This window comes from Falco naumanni, chromosome 11 (genome assembly GCF_017639655.2).
Source record: "Falco naumanni isolate bFalNau1 chromosome 11, bFalNau1.pat, whole genome shotgun sequence".
Classification (NCBI taxonomy): Eukaryota; Metazoa; Chordata; class Aves; order Falconiformes; family Falconidae; genus Falco; species Falco naumanni.
The window spans coordinates 32,130,773-32,149,440 of NC_054064.1; the positions used below are offsets into that span (position 1 = coordinate 32,130,773).

At 42.4% G+C, this 18,668-nt stretch overlaps 1 protein-coding gene across 7 annotated transcripts in view; it reads right to left on the reverse strand.

Annotated features, from left to right (window-relative positions):
* DOCK7 (dedicator of cytokinesis 7) overlaps positions 1 to 18,668 on the reverse strand; it is a 107,006-nt gene that overhangs the window by 19,696 nt on the left and 68,642 nt on the right. For 3 of the 7 annotated variants that reach the window (XM_040610065.1, XM_040610064.1, XM_040610063.1), the window contains exons 23-36: positions 16,497 to 16,589; positions 15,182 to 15,271; positions 14,072 to 14,167; positions 13,829 to 13,969; positions 13,563 to 13,676; positions 12,373 to 12,543; positions 11,470 to 11,609; positions 7,762 to 7,931; positions 6,789 to 6,943; positions 5,749 to 5,931; positions 5,133 to 5,268; positions 3,848 to 3,944; positions 1,330 to 1,426; positions 325 to 459 (exon numbers count right to left, since the gene is read on the reverse strand). In XM_040610065.1, the coding sequence (XP_040465999.1) occupies positions 325 to 459; positions 1,330 to 1,426; positions 3,848 to 3,944; positions 5,133 to 5,268; positions 5,749 to 5,931; positions 6,789 to 6,943; positions 7,762 to 7,931; positions 11,470 to 11,609; positions 12,373 to 12,543; positions 13,563 to 13,676; positions 13,829 to 13,969; positions 14,072 to 14,167; positions 15,182 to 15,271; positions 16,497 to 16,589 (1,818 nt within the window). The remainder of the gene's footprint in view (positions 1 to 324; positions 460 to 1,329; positions 1,427 to 3,847; positions 3,945 to 5,132; positions 5,269 to 5,748; positions 5,932 to 6,788; positions 6,944 to 7,761; positions 7,932 to 11,469; positions 11,610 to 12,372; positions 12,544 to 13,562; positions 13,677 to 13,828; positions 13,970 to 14,071; positions 14,168 to 15,181; positions 15,272 to 16,496; positions 16,590 to 18,668) is intronic. The other 4 variants (XM_040610067.1, XM_040610066.1, XM_040610069.1 and 1 more) reach the window with 2 other exon arrangements.

Below are 18,668 nucleotides of genomic sequence, written 5' to 3' on the forward strand. Positions count from 1 at the left end.
ACAGCTTAAATTCCACCTGTGCTTTGTGGTCCCGCCTAAACTAGGTGCCTCTGCCCATTTATTGCCAACCAGCAGGAACCCACACCACACTCAAACTGTGTGAACCACACCTCTGTGTGCAGCTGTCAAACCCAACATGCATAAATACAGGTACTGATCATGAAAACCAGTCAGGTTTTATCAATCTCCCGATCACACTTCCTGAAAATCGATACTGTGCAAGATAAAAAACGCTTGGTGAAGTGACCCCAATGCAAAGGAAGAAAAAGTTCTATCTCCATTAGTGCTGCTCAGGATATATTATAGCATCTGCAGAGAATTCACCTTTGAAACCAAAGCCCTCTGTGTGGCGAAGCAGTGTTGGAGATAAAGTGCACTCTGGTTGCAGGCCATGCTGTGCAGAAGCACTTTCAGCACCCCACCGAGGATACTCTCTTTGGACTCCGTCACAGAAACAGTCTGTAGTCAAAAGTAAACCAAGAGTTGCATGAGCAAAAATTAACCTTCCATGCGTGTTCGTGTGTGTATAAGAGAGAGAGAGGGAGAAGAACTCTGCTGAAAAGCCCTCTGGCATGGAGAAATCACCCACTTAGCTGGGCCTGCAAAACAGTCACATTACTGAATCAACCCCCAGGTAATCAAAACGTGACCTGTTTCATTACAGAAATAATGATGCTTTCCACCCAGTGAGACTCTGACCTTTGGGGACCTTGTTCTACTAGAGGGAAGGTCTGTAGCTGGCCTCTAGGTAGATTATTCAGGTGCAAAGTGCAACTCTTGGGATTCCTGGCTGTCTCTGCAGCTCACACAGATCTGGTAAGCCTGCTGCTGCCTGCTTCCAGCCCATGCCCAGGTTCCATTTGTACAGAAAGCAGGGGACAAAACTGCCACGTGTCCTTGCTCACCTGCACACACAGACCAAGGAGCCTGGAAGCTTTCCTGCACCGTGCAAAGTAAGCACAGATACAGGAGGCTGACCTGGAACCTAAGGACTTGAGGCAGATTTGGGAAGGACTACAGCAATCAGAATAAGGAAGGACTTCAGAATTGTTTCCAGTTCATTACTGAGTTTTTGAACAACGACTTCTTATACTTCAAAAATGGAACAACTTCCAAGAGGACTAAAGGAAGCTATTGCAATGTCAAACCAGATCGTTACAGGCTGAGGACTAGAAGAGGCATTACCACCTATCCCACTGCAGCAGAAAAGCTGAACAGTTCTGATAGCATTGAGGCAGTTAAAAGCCGCAGGACGGTTTTGTTTAACAAACTGCTGCCTGGCCAGGTGATCATAATGCTATTACATCTCTATTTTCTTATCACACTTACCTGTACAACTATCTCCAGTGTATCCAAAATAATCAGATTGGCTTCCGTTGCAAGATTTCCATCGATAAGTGCCTCGTGTTCTATCTCTGCTCTCGATCTAATCAGACAAAAGAAAGCAATAAAATTACTTTCTGTTTAAGTAGTAGATGTACATACTTTCCAGTCAAAAATATTTTCTCATTAGTGAAAAAACTCCCAGTTAAAACGCATATTTTTATTACCAGACAACACTACAAGGATATTTCAATACAACCATTACGGGACAGGAAGAAAGACTTGGTTTTTTACATATACAAACTTACACAGGATTTACGTTGATCATGCTAGGAGAGATCACGCTACTTTCTGACACTTTGTTACTCTTTTAGGAACACCACAACAGTTTAGAATCAAAATCCAACTCAAAACTGGTTTAGTAGCATCGTTAGGCATGCAACAGCACAACCAGGAACAGAACATATGGTTTTATGTTATAGGCTATGGACACAAGGTGGTGCTACACGAGCTAGTGTATCTGCACTGTTGACCCTAGCAGCTAGACCAGCCGTAGCACAGAGGGCATACTGCGAGGGTGCAATCTTTGTCCTTTTAAGCCACGTTACATTACAGTTCTTGAAGAATACCTTCCTCTCCAAGAAATCTCCAAGAAAAACCACAATTTTGCTCTTATACGCCACGCACTCATTTTCCTGGAAAGTCTTACAAAATTCATACACCCACTCACACCGGTGGCCCAGGAACTCGGCAGCAACCACCAAAATTCAGTGGCATGAGCTGCCTTTGGCAAAGATCCAGTAGTGTATTTAAAGAGTCCAACCATGGCCTGCCCTACCACAGGTGCCATCTCCAGCAGACACATACCAGGCCAAATCACAGCAGGAGTGTGACCCATGGGAACTGACAAAATCCAAGCAAAATACACAACAAAGAGGATGGCAGCTGACTCGGCTCTTGGACCTGAATATTGCAGCAACCCTCCCCTGCCACACTCTGCTTCCCCTGGGAGCTGGGCCATACACTCAATAATCTACTCTTCAGGCTCCAGAACATGAAGGCTTGGGGTCTGGCCCTATATGAAATAATACCATCTGCATAAAATAATACCACCTACAATTAGCTGTGCACAATTCTCGGTGTGAAATGTCTTGCTTATTAGGTTTCAAAGGGCCAGACTCTACCTATGCATGCAGGACACACTTGCAGTGTCATAGCAGTGGAGTGTGATCGACTCAAGTCACAGTGAGCAAGTATGGATCAAAAAGCAAGTTTCCAGAGTTATCCAAGAAGATTATTTTGTGTAGTAAGATACCATTCTTTGACCATCAAGTTATTCCACAGCTGTTTAACATGTATGTGAGCTCCTTCTGGAAAGAAGTGGGCTCAGATTCAGTGCCAGCAGTGAACTGATGAGTTCTTCAGGCCAAATTTTAATCTAGTGTAACTCTGTCCACAGCTCTGGAGTTGCACCGTGGCAGAATTTGTACCTACACTTCATTAGCAGGTTGGAACACACTGGTCATTTGGCTTTCCTGATGCCTCAACAGGACTGGAGTCTTGGACAAAAAGCCACTACTCAACATAAAATGAGACTGCATTCTTGTGTTGGACAAAGCAATTAGAAGCTGTAAAGATGTACTTTCTACTCCAGGAAGAGTCAATGTCTTTAAGGGTATCATTTGGCCTGATCTCTCATCTGGACTTCGAGGACACTATATCTCAGTTTCTTCAGAGCTTCACTTGGGCTGAGGCTACTTTCCTAGGATTAGGAACAACTCTTTTGCTGGGAGGACGGAGACTGCAGGTTGCAATTTGAGGAAACAGAAAACGTGCATAGCGAAGCTCAAACACAACTCCTGAGCCCTCTGGATTAAACCACACCAAGAGAGGGAATTTTAAAGGAAACGGGTGTAATAAGCAGAAAGAGCTCATTCCAATCAGTTGTGCACACACACTGAAAACTTCTGCCAAGCATCACAAACAACACTGTGATGATTGAGTCTGCAGATGTACAAAATGGCAATTTATAAGAACTGCACACCAATGCTACAGTACCTGGCTGGTTTGTGGCTTCTAAAAGCACAGCACATGTGGAAAAACAATCAAAGTGATGGATTAGGACAGGAAAGGAAAGCGAGCTTTGACAACTCCAGAATGCTCTTATGGAATAAAGGAAATATGACATGAGCTATATATGCTATCTGTGAAAACTGTTAATGGACCTTCTCTCTAAATTACAGCTTACTACAGGGTTTTAAGAAGGTAATGGATTACATCAGTCTCTTTAAATCCCATTTTTAAATCTAAGAAAGCAAGAGACAGTGGAAAAGCAAAGAGTTAGACAGGGCAGTGTTGCACTAAAATCTGTTTGCACACTGCCAGCCCTGTTCCAGCTGAGGGCCCAAACTCGCTTGCATGAGAGCTAAGTGGACTGCTGCCATTGACCTTCTACAGGGAGAGAGACCCTGTGTTCTCACAGGCATTGTCACATTGTTAATGCAGAAGGATAAGGTAGAGTTACTTGTCAAGCTTTTCTGTGTTTTGACGCCAGTGAGTCATATCCTTTCTCCATCTCAAATTCTCTTGACTTCCAAACGCGCTCCCAGAAGGACTTCTCTCTGCAGGATAATATCAAAACAACAGCAGTCATCTAATGCTAATTTTTTTTGCATGGGTAGCAACCCTAGATTTGTTCACAAGTGATAGTTGACAGCAAACAATGACTTCTTAGAGGCCAAGGCTGTGGCACTCACCCAAGATGTTTACATGCCCCCTAATTCTGTCACTGCTGAGTGGCACGAGAGGCAACTTTACTTGCAGCAGTTTTGTATGCAAGAGAGCAACGAGCAACACAGACCACTTCGTGCATTGCCACACACCAGCTCACTCTAGAGCTAACGGAGAGAGGCAGCTGAGATACTCAAATCAGGCAGGCAGCTATCAGGGCTGGTGAGAAAAGCACCTTCCTCAGACTACATAAGGAGCCTGGGTGTGGCAATCCTCAGCAGTCTGACATTGCTGTTCTTAACCAGCACACAGTGATGTTCTCAGAGTGGTGCTGAGACCCCCCTTCCTACCTCACGGTCTTCTATGTCTTTATTCTCACTGCTGGGAGGGCAGGTGAATTTCAAGTAATAAAGGCAATCAGGCCAGATTAAGAAAAAACCCACAAAGGTCCCCATCTCTCTGAAGTGATTCATTAATTATGGCTCTAAAATATTTATTCAGCTTAGCCCACAATGACTGGCTCACATGTACCAGGAGGCTTGTGGCAGAGTCAGAGACAAAACCACAGTTCTGATTCTCATCCTAAACCCTGGGCCACCCCTCCTCCCCAACAACATAAACAGCAAAAATCATCAGAAGGTGCTTGTTACCACAACTACTGGCTATTTCAAGACTCATTAAGTTAGCAGAAATATCCAGGTGTTTTCAGAGCTATCAAAGCAAGATCAGGCAGTTTGTTTTCCACTCTGATCCTTGCACAGGACGTACTAGAACGTGGCTCTGAAAGATGCTACAGTGGAGGAAGTTCAGGCAAGAACACCCCATAAGTGAGACGTGATCACATGCACACAAAAGCAAGCAAGTAACAAATAAACTGCCTGCAGATGGAACTCATGAAAAGTGCAGAGATTTTGCAGACCCAGTGAAGCGCAATGCCAGCTGCAAACAGCTTTTCCTAGGGGTTTCTTTGCCTGAAGATCTTGATGGGTAGAATCCCATACTACAGGTGGCTGCAAGTAACTGTTGGGGATGGGAGTAGCAGTTTTTGGAAAAAGGGGACAGCACAGAAGACTACTCACCTAGCTGCCCTCTGCTTCTTCGAACCATTTCCTGCCTTGCCCCTATGCTTCCCAAAATAGCTTCTTCAAGTTTGGCTCTCATGTCTTTTGACTTCTTGAATGTCAGACTGTTCATTCTTTCAAATACTTTCTTGCCCTGCAAGTTTCAAATGAGACCATGAGTGGTGATCCTTTCAATCTGGGATATTTTTTAAGTATTAACAAGTCAAAATATCTTTCCTGTCTAAAGATACACAGCAAGCAAGGAATACAGGTTTTACTGTTAGCTAGCTAATCTACCTAGACTCCAGCATTGCTACAGAAAACTCTCTTCTTGTTGATAGCAAGCAAGATGCCCAAGAGCTATCCCCTTGCCCTACAGCAGTTCCAAGATGAGTGTAAAGCAACACAAACTGCTTAAATGAAACAAGGCATGGACACTTGCATGGCTGAAAAGTAAACATGGAAAAAGGCTAGAGGTTGCACAGAGACGTGCTTAGCCTTGGGGTTGTGAATACAGGAAATACTTAGGAGAGAGCAGGAAATGCCTTTCTGCAGTCGTGTAAAGGATGGGAGTGTAAACTTTCTCAGCAAGCCCTAGAAGGAACTTCAGGAGGTTTAAACAGTATAGCAGTACCTTGTATTCAAAGCAGGATACACAAAGATAAAGCAAATCCAGCAGGCGATTGAGCTGCAACACTGACAGGTCTGTGAACCATTTCTGCAAGACACTCTCATCTGCATTCTTGAGCACCCACAAGAGACAGATCAGAAGGCTGCGGCTGGACTCCGTTGAGAAGGTGGAGTGCTGCCTGCCACTCTAAAACAGACAGGTCAAGACATTTGCCACACTGTATTTCGCATTCAAACACTCCATCACCAAATGGATCTGCACCAGCTACCACCCCAGCCTGAATAACTACCAAATAGGAACAGAAGGAGAACAGACATTTTTTACTAACAACTGGGAGATACACGTTTCTCCTTCCCAACCCAACAGTTCAGTGGAGCCCACAGACAGTCGAGCTGCAAGAGTGAAGCACCAGTTTGAACCAGAATAATCACGTTATATGAATGAGTTTCAGTTCAGGCAGCCAATACCCACTTCCCTCAAGATGCCTTTAACAACCTCCTGCAGGTTAACAGTCAAGCAGAGGGGCTCCATTCATTATCACATGTATGTATCGGTGTCTCACTTTGAGTGCATGTAAACCCCAGCAAAATAGGGTCCTGACAGGACTAAAGGGAGGAGGATGGGGAAATGGAATGGCCTGCCTGCTACTGGAATCAAGAGGATTCTCTCCCTGTGCAGAAAACAGGGGAAATGGCCCATGTATGTTTTCAGCTAGGTGGGGTTTAGATGTGGTAGGAATTTTTGCTTAGGGCTTAGAGGTCATAACGACTATTGCACTTCACAGAGCTTTTATCAGATTGTTTCAAAAATTTTTCTCTTTTCTGAGGTTTGTTGATTTTTATCCCTGCTTGGCATTTTCTTATATCCTCTCTGAAACAGGCAGAACAACATGCAAACATGATTTGCTCCCCCTTGTCTTTCACCCTCTGCCTCCCTGGGTAACACCCAGCTGCAAACCGATATGAGTCCAGGACCTGCATGCGTAAATATTTGCTTGTTGACACAGGTGGAGGGTCAAGGAATAAGGAGAAATGGCTTTGTACCGATGAGGTGAGTAGAAAACTGCTGGGCCGGGTGAGCTGCGGGACAGATGTTCCTGCGATGGCCATGGCAACTGTCTGGCTTATCATGCTTCCACCCTCGCTTTCGTAATCATCAACAGCGACACAGCTTGGCCTCCCTCGCTGATTGTGACTCTCTGCAGAGAAACACGTGCATCTAGTCAATCCCCAAACTCAAAAGCTTCTCTCCCCAGCCTCCCTCCACAGTGCTAGTTTCATTGAACAGTCTAGGAATGCAAACTGAAAATCATCACACTCATGGGATCCAAGTAAACAGGACTATTATTTCAGGTCATGCAAAGCAAAGAAAACAACCATTTTCAAATGCAACCCACACAGCCTCAGTATCTAGAATGTTTCTGAAAATAGACCTTTTGTCCCTTTGAATACTTCACGCCAAATCTTTGCTTGCAGCTTTATTTGTCATTAAATTCAAAGGATGTAGAAGACAACTCCAAATTCCAAACTATCCCAGATTGGACTCCCTGCCCGGGTCTGAAGTAACCCACCTCTGCTGCTCTTCAGGGCACTGCACAAAGCACCCCTGAAATGAACTGCTGACAGCGCACACACTGAGAGGAAGAAGAGGAACTCTGCTTATCCTTTGGAATTGCTGTGAGAATTGTACAGTATGCGGGGTGACTTTTTAAGCAGGTCAAAGGCATATGGGGAGGCTGGCTACACATACACAGTAGCCAGCCAGCTGTAAACTAAAATGCCTTGCTAGTTCTTCACTTCATGCAAGCAAGTGCAGCTTTTGAATGTTAACAGTCACTGAAGATACATTTTGCAAGTGCAGTTTAGGAAATGGATGTGAAAACATGTCAAAGTTATAATTCAGAAATAGAAACTATCTCATCCAACACTAAAGGGGTTTGTAGGTCAGTTTTACCACCCAAACACTCAAGTCCCGTGAGCAGGTGAACGTATACTCAAAGCACAGAATATAAAATACCTGTAAAGTCATAAAGCTGAGGCACGGTTTCCATGATCACGCCAATCAGAGGTAGATATAGCATGGCCACCCGGGCCTTTACCTGTGGGTCAGCATACCGTGGATCTGAGTCATGACTGGACAGTAAATTGTGTACCATATTGATGACCTTCTTATGCAATCCAAATAAACTGTTAAGAGAGAGTTGGGTCAAGCAGATTAGTTAATATCTTCAAAGCAAACTATACTTTGTAACTAAAGGGCTTCAAAAAAGAAAAAAAACGCCTGGGTTTTATTTTTAACTTTACATAAACCCACTGCACATTTTTTTTTGATCTCCCACGGATTTGACAAACGGCTGGCTTTCCACTAAGCCATATAAAACGTACAAAAATATCTTGCAGAAGTGCACACCCAATATAATGTAAGGACTCTCATATTTTCCATACAAAACCAAAGTCCCAGCTACTGCTATGCTGAAGTATTGAGTTTACTAAAGACCATTAGGAGAACTTAGGGAATATGGAAAACAGGGAGAGAAACTTGAGAGGACAGTGGATTTAGCGAAACCATTTGTTGTGTTCTTTTTTTGTTTCTATTTAACACCATTTACAGAGAGAAAAGCCCTCCTAAGACAGAACATTGCTTTTATCAAATGATGAAGAAGGTTCTGCTTCAGTCCCCTGACCCCCCCATGAAATTATTCAACCAAAACAGTAGACTACAGATCTGTAACTCTGAATAAGTGCCAAAGAAATGGAAGGGTAGAAGGAAAAACAGCAAAAAATGGCCTTCATTATTAAGATGCAAATGATGGCAGAGCCCAAACACCACCCCTTTTGCAGGGCACCCTGCATGAGCCTACTTGGTGCTCATGCCTTGAAAACACAAATTCCCCTGAATCTCTCAAGAACTCGCTCTGCTTCTTTCAATTCCCTCAGCCACCACACAGAGGCAAAACTCTCTCAGAGCAAATAGCAGGTATCTCTGTAGCTATTTGCTTCTGTAGGCAAATCAGGCCAAGAAGACAACTTTACCCCATGCATGAAGCAGCCAAGGAAGCTCATACATTATGCATTAGCAAAACATAAGCTTCAGTGTTCAGACCTGAGGTATTAAAACAAGTGCTGAATTTCAGGCAGTATCCACTTTACCTGAAAAGTAGAGTTGAGTTCTGGTTAAAAAAGATGAGAGGCTTTGACTGGGTTGTTGGGGGTTTACAATGATTAAAACGACACCAGTACAGGTTAGGAGGACATCAGCTAGCTGTAGCTACATGCTTCCTGTGGTTTTTCATCAAGCTGTAATGAGATCCTAGAATTCCTTGTCTATATAATTAGGGAGAGCCTTAACAAGTAGGAAGGAAATGCTTATTTAAGTGACTGGTTCCTTCAAATGAAGGTTAAAGAAAAGTCTTTGCATTATTTTGAAGGAGTGGCACCTGAGTTGTGTTTCTAACAGTTCAAGGGAAACTGCCCTGCAGGCCACAGAACTGCGTATAGGGAAAACACACCCAAACAAAGCAGCACTCTTCAAACCTAGGGCTACATGGATTTCTTTTTTGCTTTTCCAGAACAGAGCAAGTACTGTGGTGGATCGATCCATAGCGAAGAGGAGGAAATATGGCCCATTCAACTTTCTGGCTGATAATGCAATGAACTGATCTTGCCACCCTCCAACCATCCCCTCTGTTACCTCAGCCCTGGCCTGAATTTGTGTCAACACCACACAGTGTTGGGAAATTGACTTTTGTCACTGAATACTGAGGGCCAAATTCCGATTTTCTCACTTCTGCCTTGTACCATCAGTCAATACGGGCAACATGGGCGCTATGAAATGAACAGTATGAGTTAATAAACAAAGCGCCACAGCACTGTTTGCAGAGACAATCTGTTCAGGGTCTAGCTGCATGGACTTCCTCTCTGTAACTCTCACATTCAGCTAGCTTCCATCATCTGCATGTTGTAATGTCTTCCAAGGCTGCCAGTGCTCTGGAGAAGGACTGTACCGCACCGCGTCACTGTACGGCACCTAGCACAAAGGGATCTGTCTAACGCACCACCTTCAGGCACCAGGGTACCACAGTCTTGTCTGTCCAAAGAGTTCTTATAAAATGGGTGAGCTAAAATTTAAGATATTTTGCTAAGGGCAAAACACATTTAAGGCTCTGTATCACTTCTCAAGACCTAAGGCAAAGCTCTAACATGATAAGCAACTAGATGGACATCCCTCTCCACTCCTGCTGCAGAATAATGCAACTGGGAAGAATATTGAGCTTTTTCCAGTGGTGGCCAAAACACCTGAATGGCAGGCATGTCTGAACCCTCTGATGATACTGTATGACTGTTAATAGTCTTCATGGGCAAGGGAAGAGCAGAGCTGAACAAACTGCTTTACTTTATATGGTGGATCTACCAGGGCAAACACTGAAGCCTGAGAACAGCTAGTAAGCTGCCAACTGCAAGTCATTCTGGAAAACAATAAACTCCAAATGCATTGCTGGTATACATCTCCACCAAAATTCAGGAGCTTTGTTCAAAGTGCATCTCCAGAGCTGAACTGGTATCAGTGGCCTTTTCCTGTCTGGACAGGGTTTGAGAAAGAAGCTGTCTCCCCAGTGGACACCAGCAAGATCATGCTGATAGCTCCTTTACGCAGCTGGGCAGAGACTACCAACCTGGTCCAAGCTTAATTGCTGAGAATAGCAAGGTGAGAAAAGTCAAGAGGCAGGTAGGTCAGAACAGAAAGTTTGTGAAGAACAAGGGCAAAAGACAGGACCTGATTTCTAACCAGTGAACAGGATGGTCCTATGCTACAAAAAGGATTTCTGTAGACAGTGTATATGGGTAAAATTTGCCACTTTTCCCATTTCAGGCAAAAAAAATGGGACTGCGGTGTGTTATGTACATATACAAGAAAATATTCTAATTTATGGCATCACTTTCTTCTCCAACGGGAAACAGAATGAATGTTTAACTCCTGTGACCTCTTGGTAAAGGGGCAGAATTAACCATGAATCATCAGCATTTGTCGACTCGGCTGATATTTCTGAGTCCACCTTGAGAAAAATGGCTGTGAGAGAACCTAGGACTGTGGAAGCAATCAATAATTTCCATTGAAAACCATTTTAAAGAGGCAAGGCAGAAATGCAGCTCTAAATAACACAAGTAACAGACTGGATGTCAGGACTACAGGCTACACTCCTACTTCAGAAAATTATTTGCTGCACAAGCCAGGCAAGTCACCAACAAACTCTGCATGCTTGACTGTATTTGTCTATTTATGTAACCCGCAGGGGCCTCATCAATGCATAATTTATGCTTTAAAAGAGCTGGGAGGACCACAGGCAAAATATGCGGTAACATTTAAAACCACCAGCAACAGAAACTTCCTAAATGATGAAAATTATTTTCTTGTTACAATTGAGAAAAGCTATTTTCCTCTTAGAGCTCCAGCAGTGCCCCTGTGGCAGCTGGGGGCTCCAGCAGGAACCTCTTTCCCTTCTTCTCAGCTGGAAAAATGTGATTGAAATCATGTTTACAGAGTCAGAGCTAAGGAAGTAAGAAACATGAGGGGCAGGGAGAAAAAAGAGGATTCTTCAAGAACTGGTTTCTTATCTTTTCAGCTCACAAATTCAAATCCATTCTGGCCATGCCAGAACTTGCTTTGCATCCACCATTTGCTTGGAATCACAGAAAATTCTTGGGGAAAAAAATTGTAAAGATTTACCCTTCTGCATCAGGATCTAAAATGACAGCCAGTTCTGTTAACACAAGCCCGGCCAAGTAATGCTGTTGGCGGAAAGGCACAGACAATTCAAACATATTTGCAATCTTCTGGTCTTGGACATTTGTGGAGAACCCAGAACTCTGTGAAAAAATCAAGTTTCAGAAGTTGCATAATGAGGCCCCTTGGAACACAGAGTCAAAGCTTATGAAATATATTAGAAGCACTTTTCAGAATTGAACACCATCTCACATAAACTACCTTTTCCCTTTTTTGTTTGGATCTAGGCACATCTACTTACGTTACATCCAAGCTCACTCACTACCTCTTCTATTAATCATTTGTTGTTGTTGCCTTCCCACCACAGGGCAGGCCTTAAGGAAGTTAAGCCAAATCACCTTTAAAAGTGGATTAGTTAAATTTTGAACTCGGGTATGGATGTTCTTAAGAAGGCTTTAATTTGATTTAGTTTATGTAATTTTGTAACTAATTAATCCACTTGAATGACATGTTAATTCAAATTACTGTTACTGAGCAGGCTACAACTAGGCTACAGTGTGCTAGAAAGATCCTTGTTTTGTAAGAAAAAGGTAACACTGGACAAAGCATTTTCTTTAGTGACTTATGCATGCTCACGCGTTTTTCCAATATAGGAGGGGACTAAGTCCCTAAGGACAGTCTGTGGTCTCTATGAGGACAGGGATATGGGCATTCTTTTTTCAGTAATAAAAGATCAAAATAAATCAAAACCTATGTGGTATGTAAACCTAATTTCCAAATAAACACTTGGAAAAAATATTAGCAAGCAGAGACTGAAAATACAGGTGATACAACTGCCTCATACGATTTAAGTCTCAGAACAAAGCGCAGCTTGTGTTTTCACAAAGGATCCTTGTCACAGCATACCTGAGAAGTTGCTGAAGACACAGATGGTGATGGAGATGCAGGTGGTGTGAGCAAGCTGCAGGGTAAGTTCAAGGTGACATAGTGTTCATGGCTGCAAATGATGCGAAGGAAGTCCAGCCTTAAAGATGCCAGGTTACTTGGATTTGTTAAGGAATACAGCTTTGAAGACACCTGGCAAATTTATCCCACAAAATTGCAGTTAACACCAAAAAAGAGTATAAATGCAGCCATGAGCCCCCTGTCCCACCACTGCTCCCCAAAAACACTTCTGAAGCAAGAACTGAAGAGTTTGATATCATCAAATGGTCACATCCACATCATCTCCTTGTGCTACAGATTAAACCTCTGATGCACAGGAGCCACACACAGCCCAGCCAACGGCATGTCTATTAATACAAGGTGTATATAACAGCCATATTTATATAAGCAAATTAAGAACTATGTACTTCACATACGATATCCCCATCCTATTGTTTTCTGTAGGGAGTTGTGAGAAGCAGGACCACACAGTGTCATGCATTAACAGGTCAAAGATGCAGGTTGGCTAAAATACAGTAAGCAAAGCTCAAATGTTGCTGTTCTTGCACCTTACACAAAATGTTTTAAAGACTGTGGGGCAAAAATGAGTCCAAGCTTAAGCTCCTGATACCTTGTCATCTCCTTTGTAGACAGTGTCAGCACAGACGTTTTTAGTCAAATGAAAACTTTGTGGTTCGAGGTGATTTCCCTCCCACACATAAAGCAAAAAAGCTTCCCAATGCCTAACGTAGGAACCCTCCTCATGGGGGAGGAGACCCTGCATCCTCAGAAGGATGGAAAGGGAGCGTGGTGATCAATATGATCATACAGGGTCAATGTGTCCTTGAGAGACCCGCTGACAAACCATGGTGCTCCCTCACAAAACCTCCTACTAATTTTGGATTCAATTACTCTGAACATGGTGAACAGAGGGAATAATTCTTTCTTCCCGCTGCATGTCCGTTCACTCAAGGGAGTTACTCCTAATGCACATTTGAGAGTGTAATCAGAGAGGCGTAAACTCTAAATCACTACTGAGAATGCCTTGCTTGCCCTAAAAAGACCTGAATCCCAGAATTGTGTGCCTATACTTTATTGTCTGTCCAAAGAAAGTTAGACTAATAGGCTATGCTACAGTTCACAGTTAAGTCATAATATTTATCTGCATTCACCTGTTTGTAGCAGGTCTTAATAAGAGCAAAAACAAATCCTCTGTCCATAATAGACAACAGGTCATTGAGGAAAAACGCAAGACTGGTGTTGAGCCTTTCGACCATTTCTGTATCCTAGAAAGAAGGAAAAGAAAAATGGGAAAGAAAATGAAGAGCAGCACACTGTATGTGTTCAAGCAATTCCTGGTCTAGGCACCCGCAAACAACATGCAGGAGGTCTGATGCCTGAGCTCTGACTGGGGTTCAGTTTAATTGTTTGCCATTACCTTCTGAAACCGAGAGACTATATCACCAGCAATTGTGCTGACCAAAGCAGTTACATCATCCATGAAACGCTCAGGAAAACGATTCTTTCTTGGCGCATCCAGTTTGTCAGCAAAATACAAATGATGTACCATGCTCTTCACCTATAGGATATAAATTACAACAAAGTCAGTTGCAGTTGTTGCTGTTCATGTTTTAAACTACAAACTGTAAGACAATAAGCAAGGTGTTTCCAGTTTGCTCACCATCAGCTCGAAGAAGAACCAGGCCTGCTGCAGGGCTGCCTCCCGCACACTCCCGCTGCACACGACCCACTGTAAGGCCAGTTCTTCGTGGAAAAGCTACACAGATTCAAATCTAGAGTTAGCCCAAGCCTCAAGATCAGCTCGCAAAACAGTCCACATGAGAAATGGTAGCACGGTCCATGGAAAGTATGGCAAACAATGAGGTTAAGCAAAATAAATAACTGGAAACATGACAGCAGTGGTGGCATCCCTTAAAGAAATCCCCAACTAACAATGAAGGATTATGTTATGATATGTGATATGAAAAACGTTTCATAGCATCTTGCTCCAAAATTGAATTTCAAGTGTCAAAAGAATTTTCCACCCACCCTCCAAAAAAAAAAAAAAAGTTTGGTGCTCAAATTAGTTTAGTTTAAAAGTCTACCTTTCTGTCTGGTCTGATTTTTGCAGGAAAAGGGAGTAAAAAGTGGACATATAAAGCGATTTGTACAAAGATGTATATTTTCTGTGAGAAAGGACTTAAAACAGTAAGGAGGAAACATGGGGGTAAGAAACACTCTTTGATTCCTTTTCTCGGGAGGACCAACCCACAGACTGCACATTGTCAGTGATCCCATTTTCATTACACAGAAAGTCGGCATTTTGCCTTTCTGACATTGTTTAGGAGGATCTCGCCTCCTCCAAGGGAGTGCACTTGTAACTCCCATTAACTTTCTAGAGTCACTTTGGATTAACACCTATGTAACAGAGTACAGCACACAGCTGTAATGCTAGCCATCTAACACATTATAATTTTGCACACAAGAATGTATCATTTACATGTCTAGACAGCACTATTCATATTTTTAAAGAGCCAGTAATAAACTGGCTCCAAACACTATGGACACTAAATCAGACGAGCTACTCCTGCTTATTTTATTCTTCCCAATTCAACTCTGTCAGGATACTTCATATTCACTACAGCCTGGATATTCAGAGGTGCTAAGCAACAGCAGTTCCTAATGACCTCAGAAAAAATCAGGCTGTAAATAAAAGAATAGATTGCATCATGTTTTCAGAATGACTTGACCTCCCTGCCCCACAATATCAATTGTCTTCACTGAAATCTACCTTTTTAGTTGGTAATCGTCCTGTTAATGTTTGTAAGAAACTTGACGTCTCAGTGTGCGAAGACATACGATTACAACTTCGATCCGTAGCCTACGGAGTGGAGATGAATGAATGATGACAGGACATTAAAGTTTGCTGTGGATGGGTTTTGCAGCTCAAGGACAATGTACGTTTACAAAAATACTGTTCCAACTGTAGGCTTTTACTGTCTTTACAACTTTTTATGCATTCTCAAACTCTTACTCATTATAGATTTGGTTTTAACAAAATGACAGTACTTTTTATTGGTTTAAGACATACAGGCTATTTAAATAACTGCATGTTCTTATGCACAAAGACACTTAATGCTGCAAAGCATGAAACTTTTTCATCATTGTATTTTATCAACATGCATATGTCAAGGAGGTAATACTTGAAATTTCAGTCCGTACCTCTCAATCTACCAGAGACCAAGCACGTGGGGATGTACCCCACAGCGATGCTGCTACTGGCACAGGGAATGAGAAAATTACTGAAGTTCTGTTTCTGCTGAAAATAATTTGCCATGAGTGCAAGTGAACTCCGACTGAATAATTCTGGAAGACTAATAAACTTGCAAGGAGGTGCAGTTGAGAGGTACGTTCAGGGCAACCATGCAGTGGAAAGCAGCAGGCAACAGGGGCTAAAGAAATTAACTCTTTCTGACTGAAGCTGCTATAAAGTTTTCATACTTTGCAACACAGAACAGATACAATTGGCCCTAGCAAGTCACTGGTTCCAGCACTCAAATTTACATGTTTTAAGAGAGAATTTTACATGTGGTAATCAATTTTGGTTTAACAATATTCCACTCAAATAGTCATGAAGGATTACTTGATGATGAATAATAAATGCTTGATGAAAATGGTAAAATGGTTCACAACATCAAAAGAAATGGCAAACATGGACAAAACTATGAAGCTGTGATTAATGTTCCCACTTAGAAATGTGTTCCACCTGAAGTTGAAACTAGAGAGAGAGGAAGAGAGAGAGAGACAGACAGAGAAAAGAAAACAAACAGAAAAGCAGTCACAGCATTTACATTTCACAGACCAGCAACCACTGAAATGAAAGAAGGGGACACGTTCACGCATTTGAGGTTTTTCATGCAGTGTGGTGAGGCGGTGGTGGAGGAGATGCTAATTTATAAAGTAAAAGTCACATAATTTTCAAGGAATAAATACATAATTAAAAAAACACCAAACCACCAAAATTGGAGTATGCACTGAAAGGAAGATATTCTACAGGAAAACATCAGGGAAAACAAAGCCAGAAAAACCTCTACTGAAGACACCACCTGTGTTGACTCTGCACTTGGGCTGGGGTTGGATCCCCATGGGGCTGCTTTTGGACCACCAGTGTTTACCCAGGAATTGGAGCGGTCTAAACCCTGGGCATGTAATAGAAAGCAGTTGGGAAAGGAAAGAAATATTACATGTTGCATGCCATACAGTAGTCAAAGTTTAGTCCTTAAAAGCAATCAAACTGGGTACACCGCAAACACATCATCAAATAGCACTGTTACAGCAGCCTGAATTCTCAGGTGTCTGTTGAGACATTTTAGTCCAGAGGATTATTTCATATCTCATCACATACATACATCACATTAATCCTGTCAACAGCTCTGGTCCAACCTGTCTTATCTGTAATGGTTAACATTCAAAAACTATCCTCCTGAAAAATCCCACTCTTTCATCAGTTTAAACCCATTCACTTCAGTAGATGGAGCCAGCCTAGACTCAGGGTGTGGCAGAGGAAAATTGGTGCACAGATGTGAAAACCATAAAGGATGCTCTCTGAGGTTTCTGCCACTGTCAGGGTAGACTGCTTGTTAGCCCACAGCGCAGAAGCTCTATAAGCCTTACAGAAACACTGAGGCACTTCAAAGGGACTGACTGTCAGCTCTCACAAGGTTTCCTACTCATGGAATAAAAATGCAGCACCACTGGCAGAGTAACCCTGTGAACAGGATCTCACACGGACACTTGGGTATTTCCTCTGGGCAGCGCAGCACATACCTTTTCTGGAACCAACCTGCTTTGCAAAGCAAAATATCTGAAAAATCATCCTGCTTTGTAAAAGCTCAGTCTAGTATGTACTCCAAATTCTACTCCTGCAATGGATCATATGGGCAAAAATACTGTGAATGCCTCCTCTCTCTCCACTCCCTTCTCCTCTCAAGACACTTAGAAAGAAGAACGGGAAAAGTTTAAACTTGTGTCATCACCCAGGCTGCTCCCAAGTCAGGAACACCCAGTGGGATGCAACAGATTTTCCTGGGTCCCAGGAACCAGCTCTAACAGAGACAGTTTGGCAATGCCACAATGGAATAGCAGTTCCGTACAAGTTCCACATATTGGTTTTGACCCTTACCTGAGTGAGAGCCTTCAATCCTAGTTTCTGTGCCAGCTTGGGGCTTTCTCCCAATACGTGAAAGCAAAAGTGCAGCCCATCTCATCACAGCGATTATCATCAGCTGCGACGTCCACCAAGCCTAACAATCTATTCTCTCAGCAATGAAAAATCCACCTCAAGGTTGAACCCAGAGTGAGAGCTGTAAACTGGGATTCAAACCATTAATCCATGAAGCTATCCTCTATGCAGAGTACAGCAATGCTGTAATTTTGCTTAAGATGTCCAATAAAAAAAAATACTGAACACACATAAGGAGAGCATTTTAATCTCAATTACTTCTTGGAAGAAATAAATCAAAGTGCTCTGCCCTGCTTAGACCCATAAACATGCTTTATTTTGCTCACAGTGAATTAAAGTCGAAAGGACTTTGCAGAATGCTGAACTAAGCTCATGTTTTGTAAAATCAGATCTAATTTTGAAAATGCCTTTATCACACTCACATTTCTGCTCACAGCCTTCCTAATCATGTCACTCTGGTTCTGGAGATAAAGTTAAACATACACCATGTTTACAGAAGTAGAAGTAATTTTGTATAAGTCTGAAAAGGGAAATATTCTTCCCTCTTTGGAAAATAAGAGTACAAGAGTTTCTTCTTGCTTGGTAGAGTCACTCAAAAGTTCACAAAACTGCTATTAGATCCTGTTCTACCTCTGGGGTTGAACCTGCAGCTGGATCTGTGCAGGAACATGACACACATTGGCAAAAATCCACTGTCAGAGCAATGAAACTCTACGATCTTTTCTGGGTTTTCCCAGCACATCTCAAACAGTTCACAACACATAAAGTGTAAAATCTCACCATAGGTCTTTTTAGGCACTTAATAAATTTGCTTTAGTAGGGCATAAAATTTACACGGCTTCAATTCACAAATGAAGGCTAATTAAGTGGCAGACCTAAAACTTCCTCTGTTATGAAAATACAGAGAAACCTTCCAAACCCTGCAAAGGGGATGACTATTTGAATTTTCAAAATTAAGTAAGAAGCTGATAAATAGGAGACTTAAAGCGTATTTACCAAACCTATAAATATCTTTCAGTACGATAAAAAAAAAAAA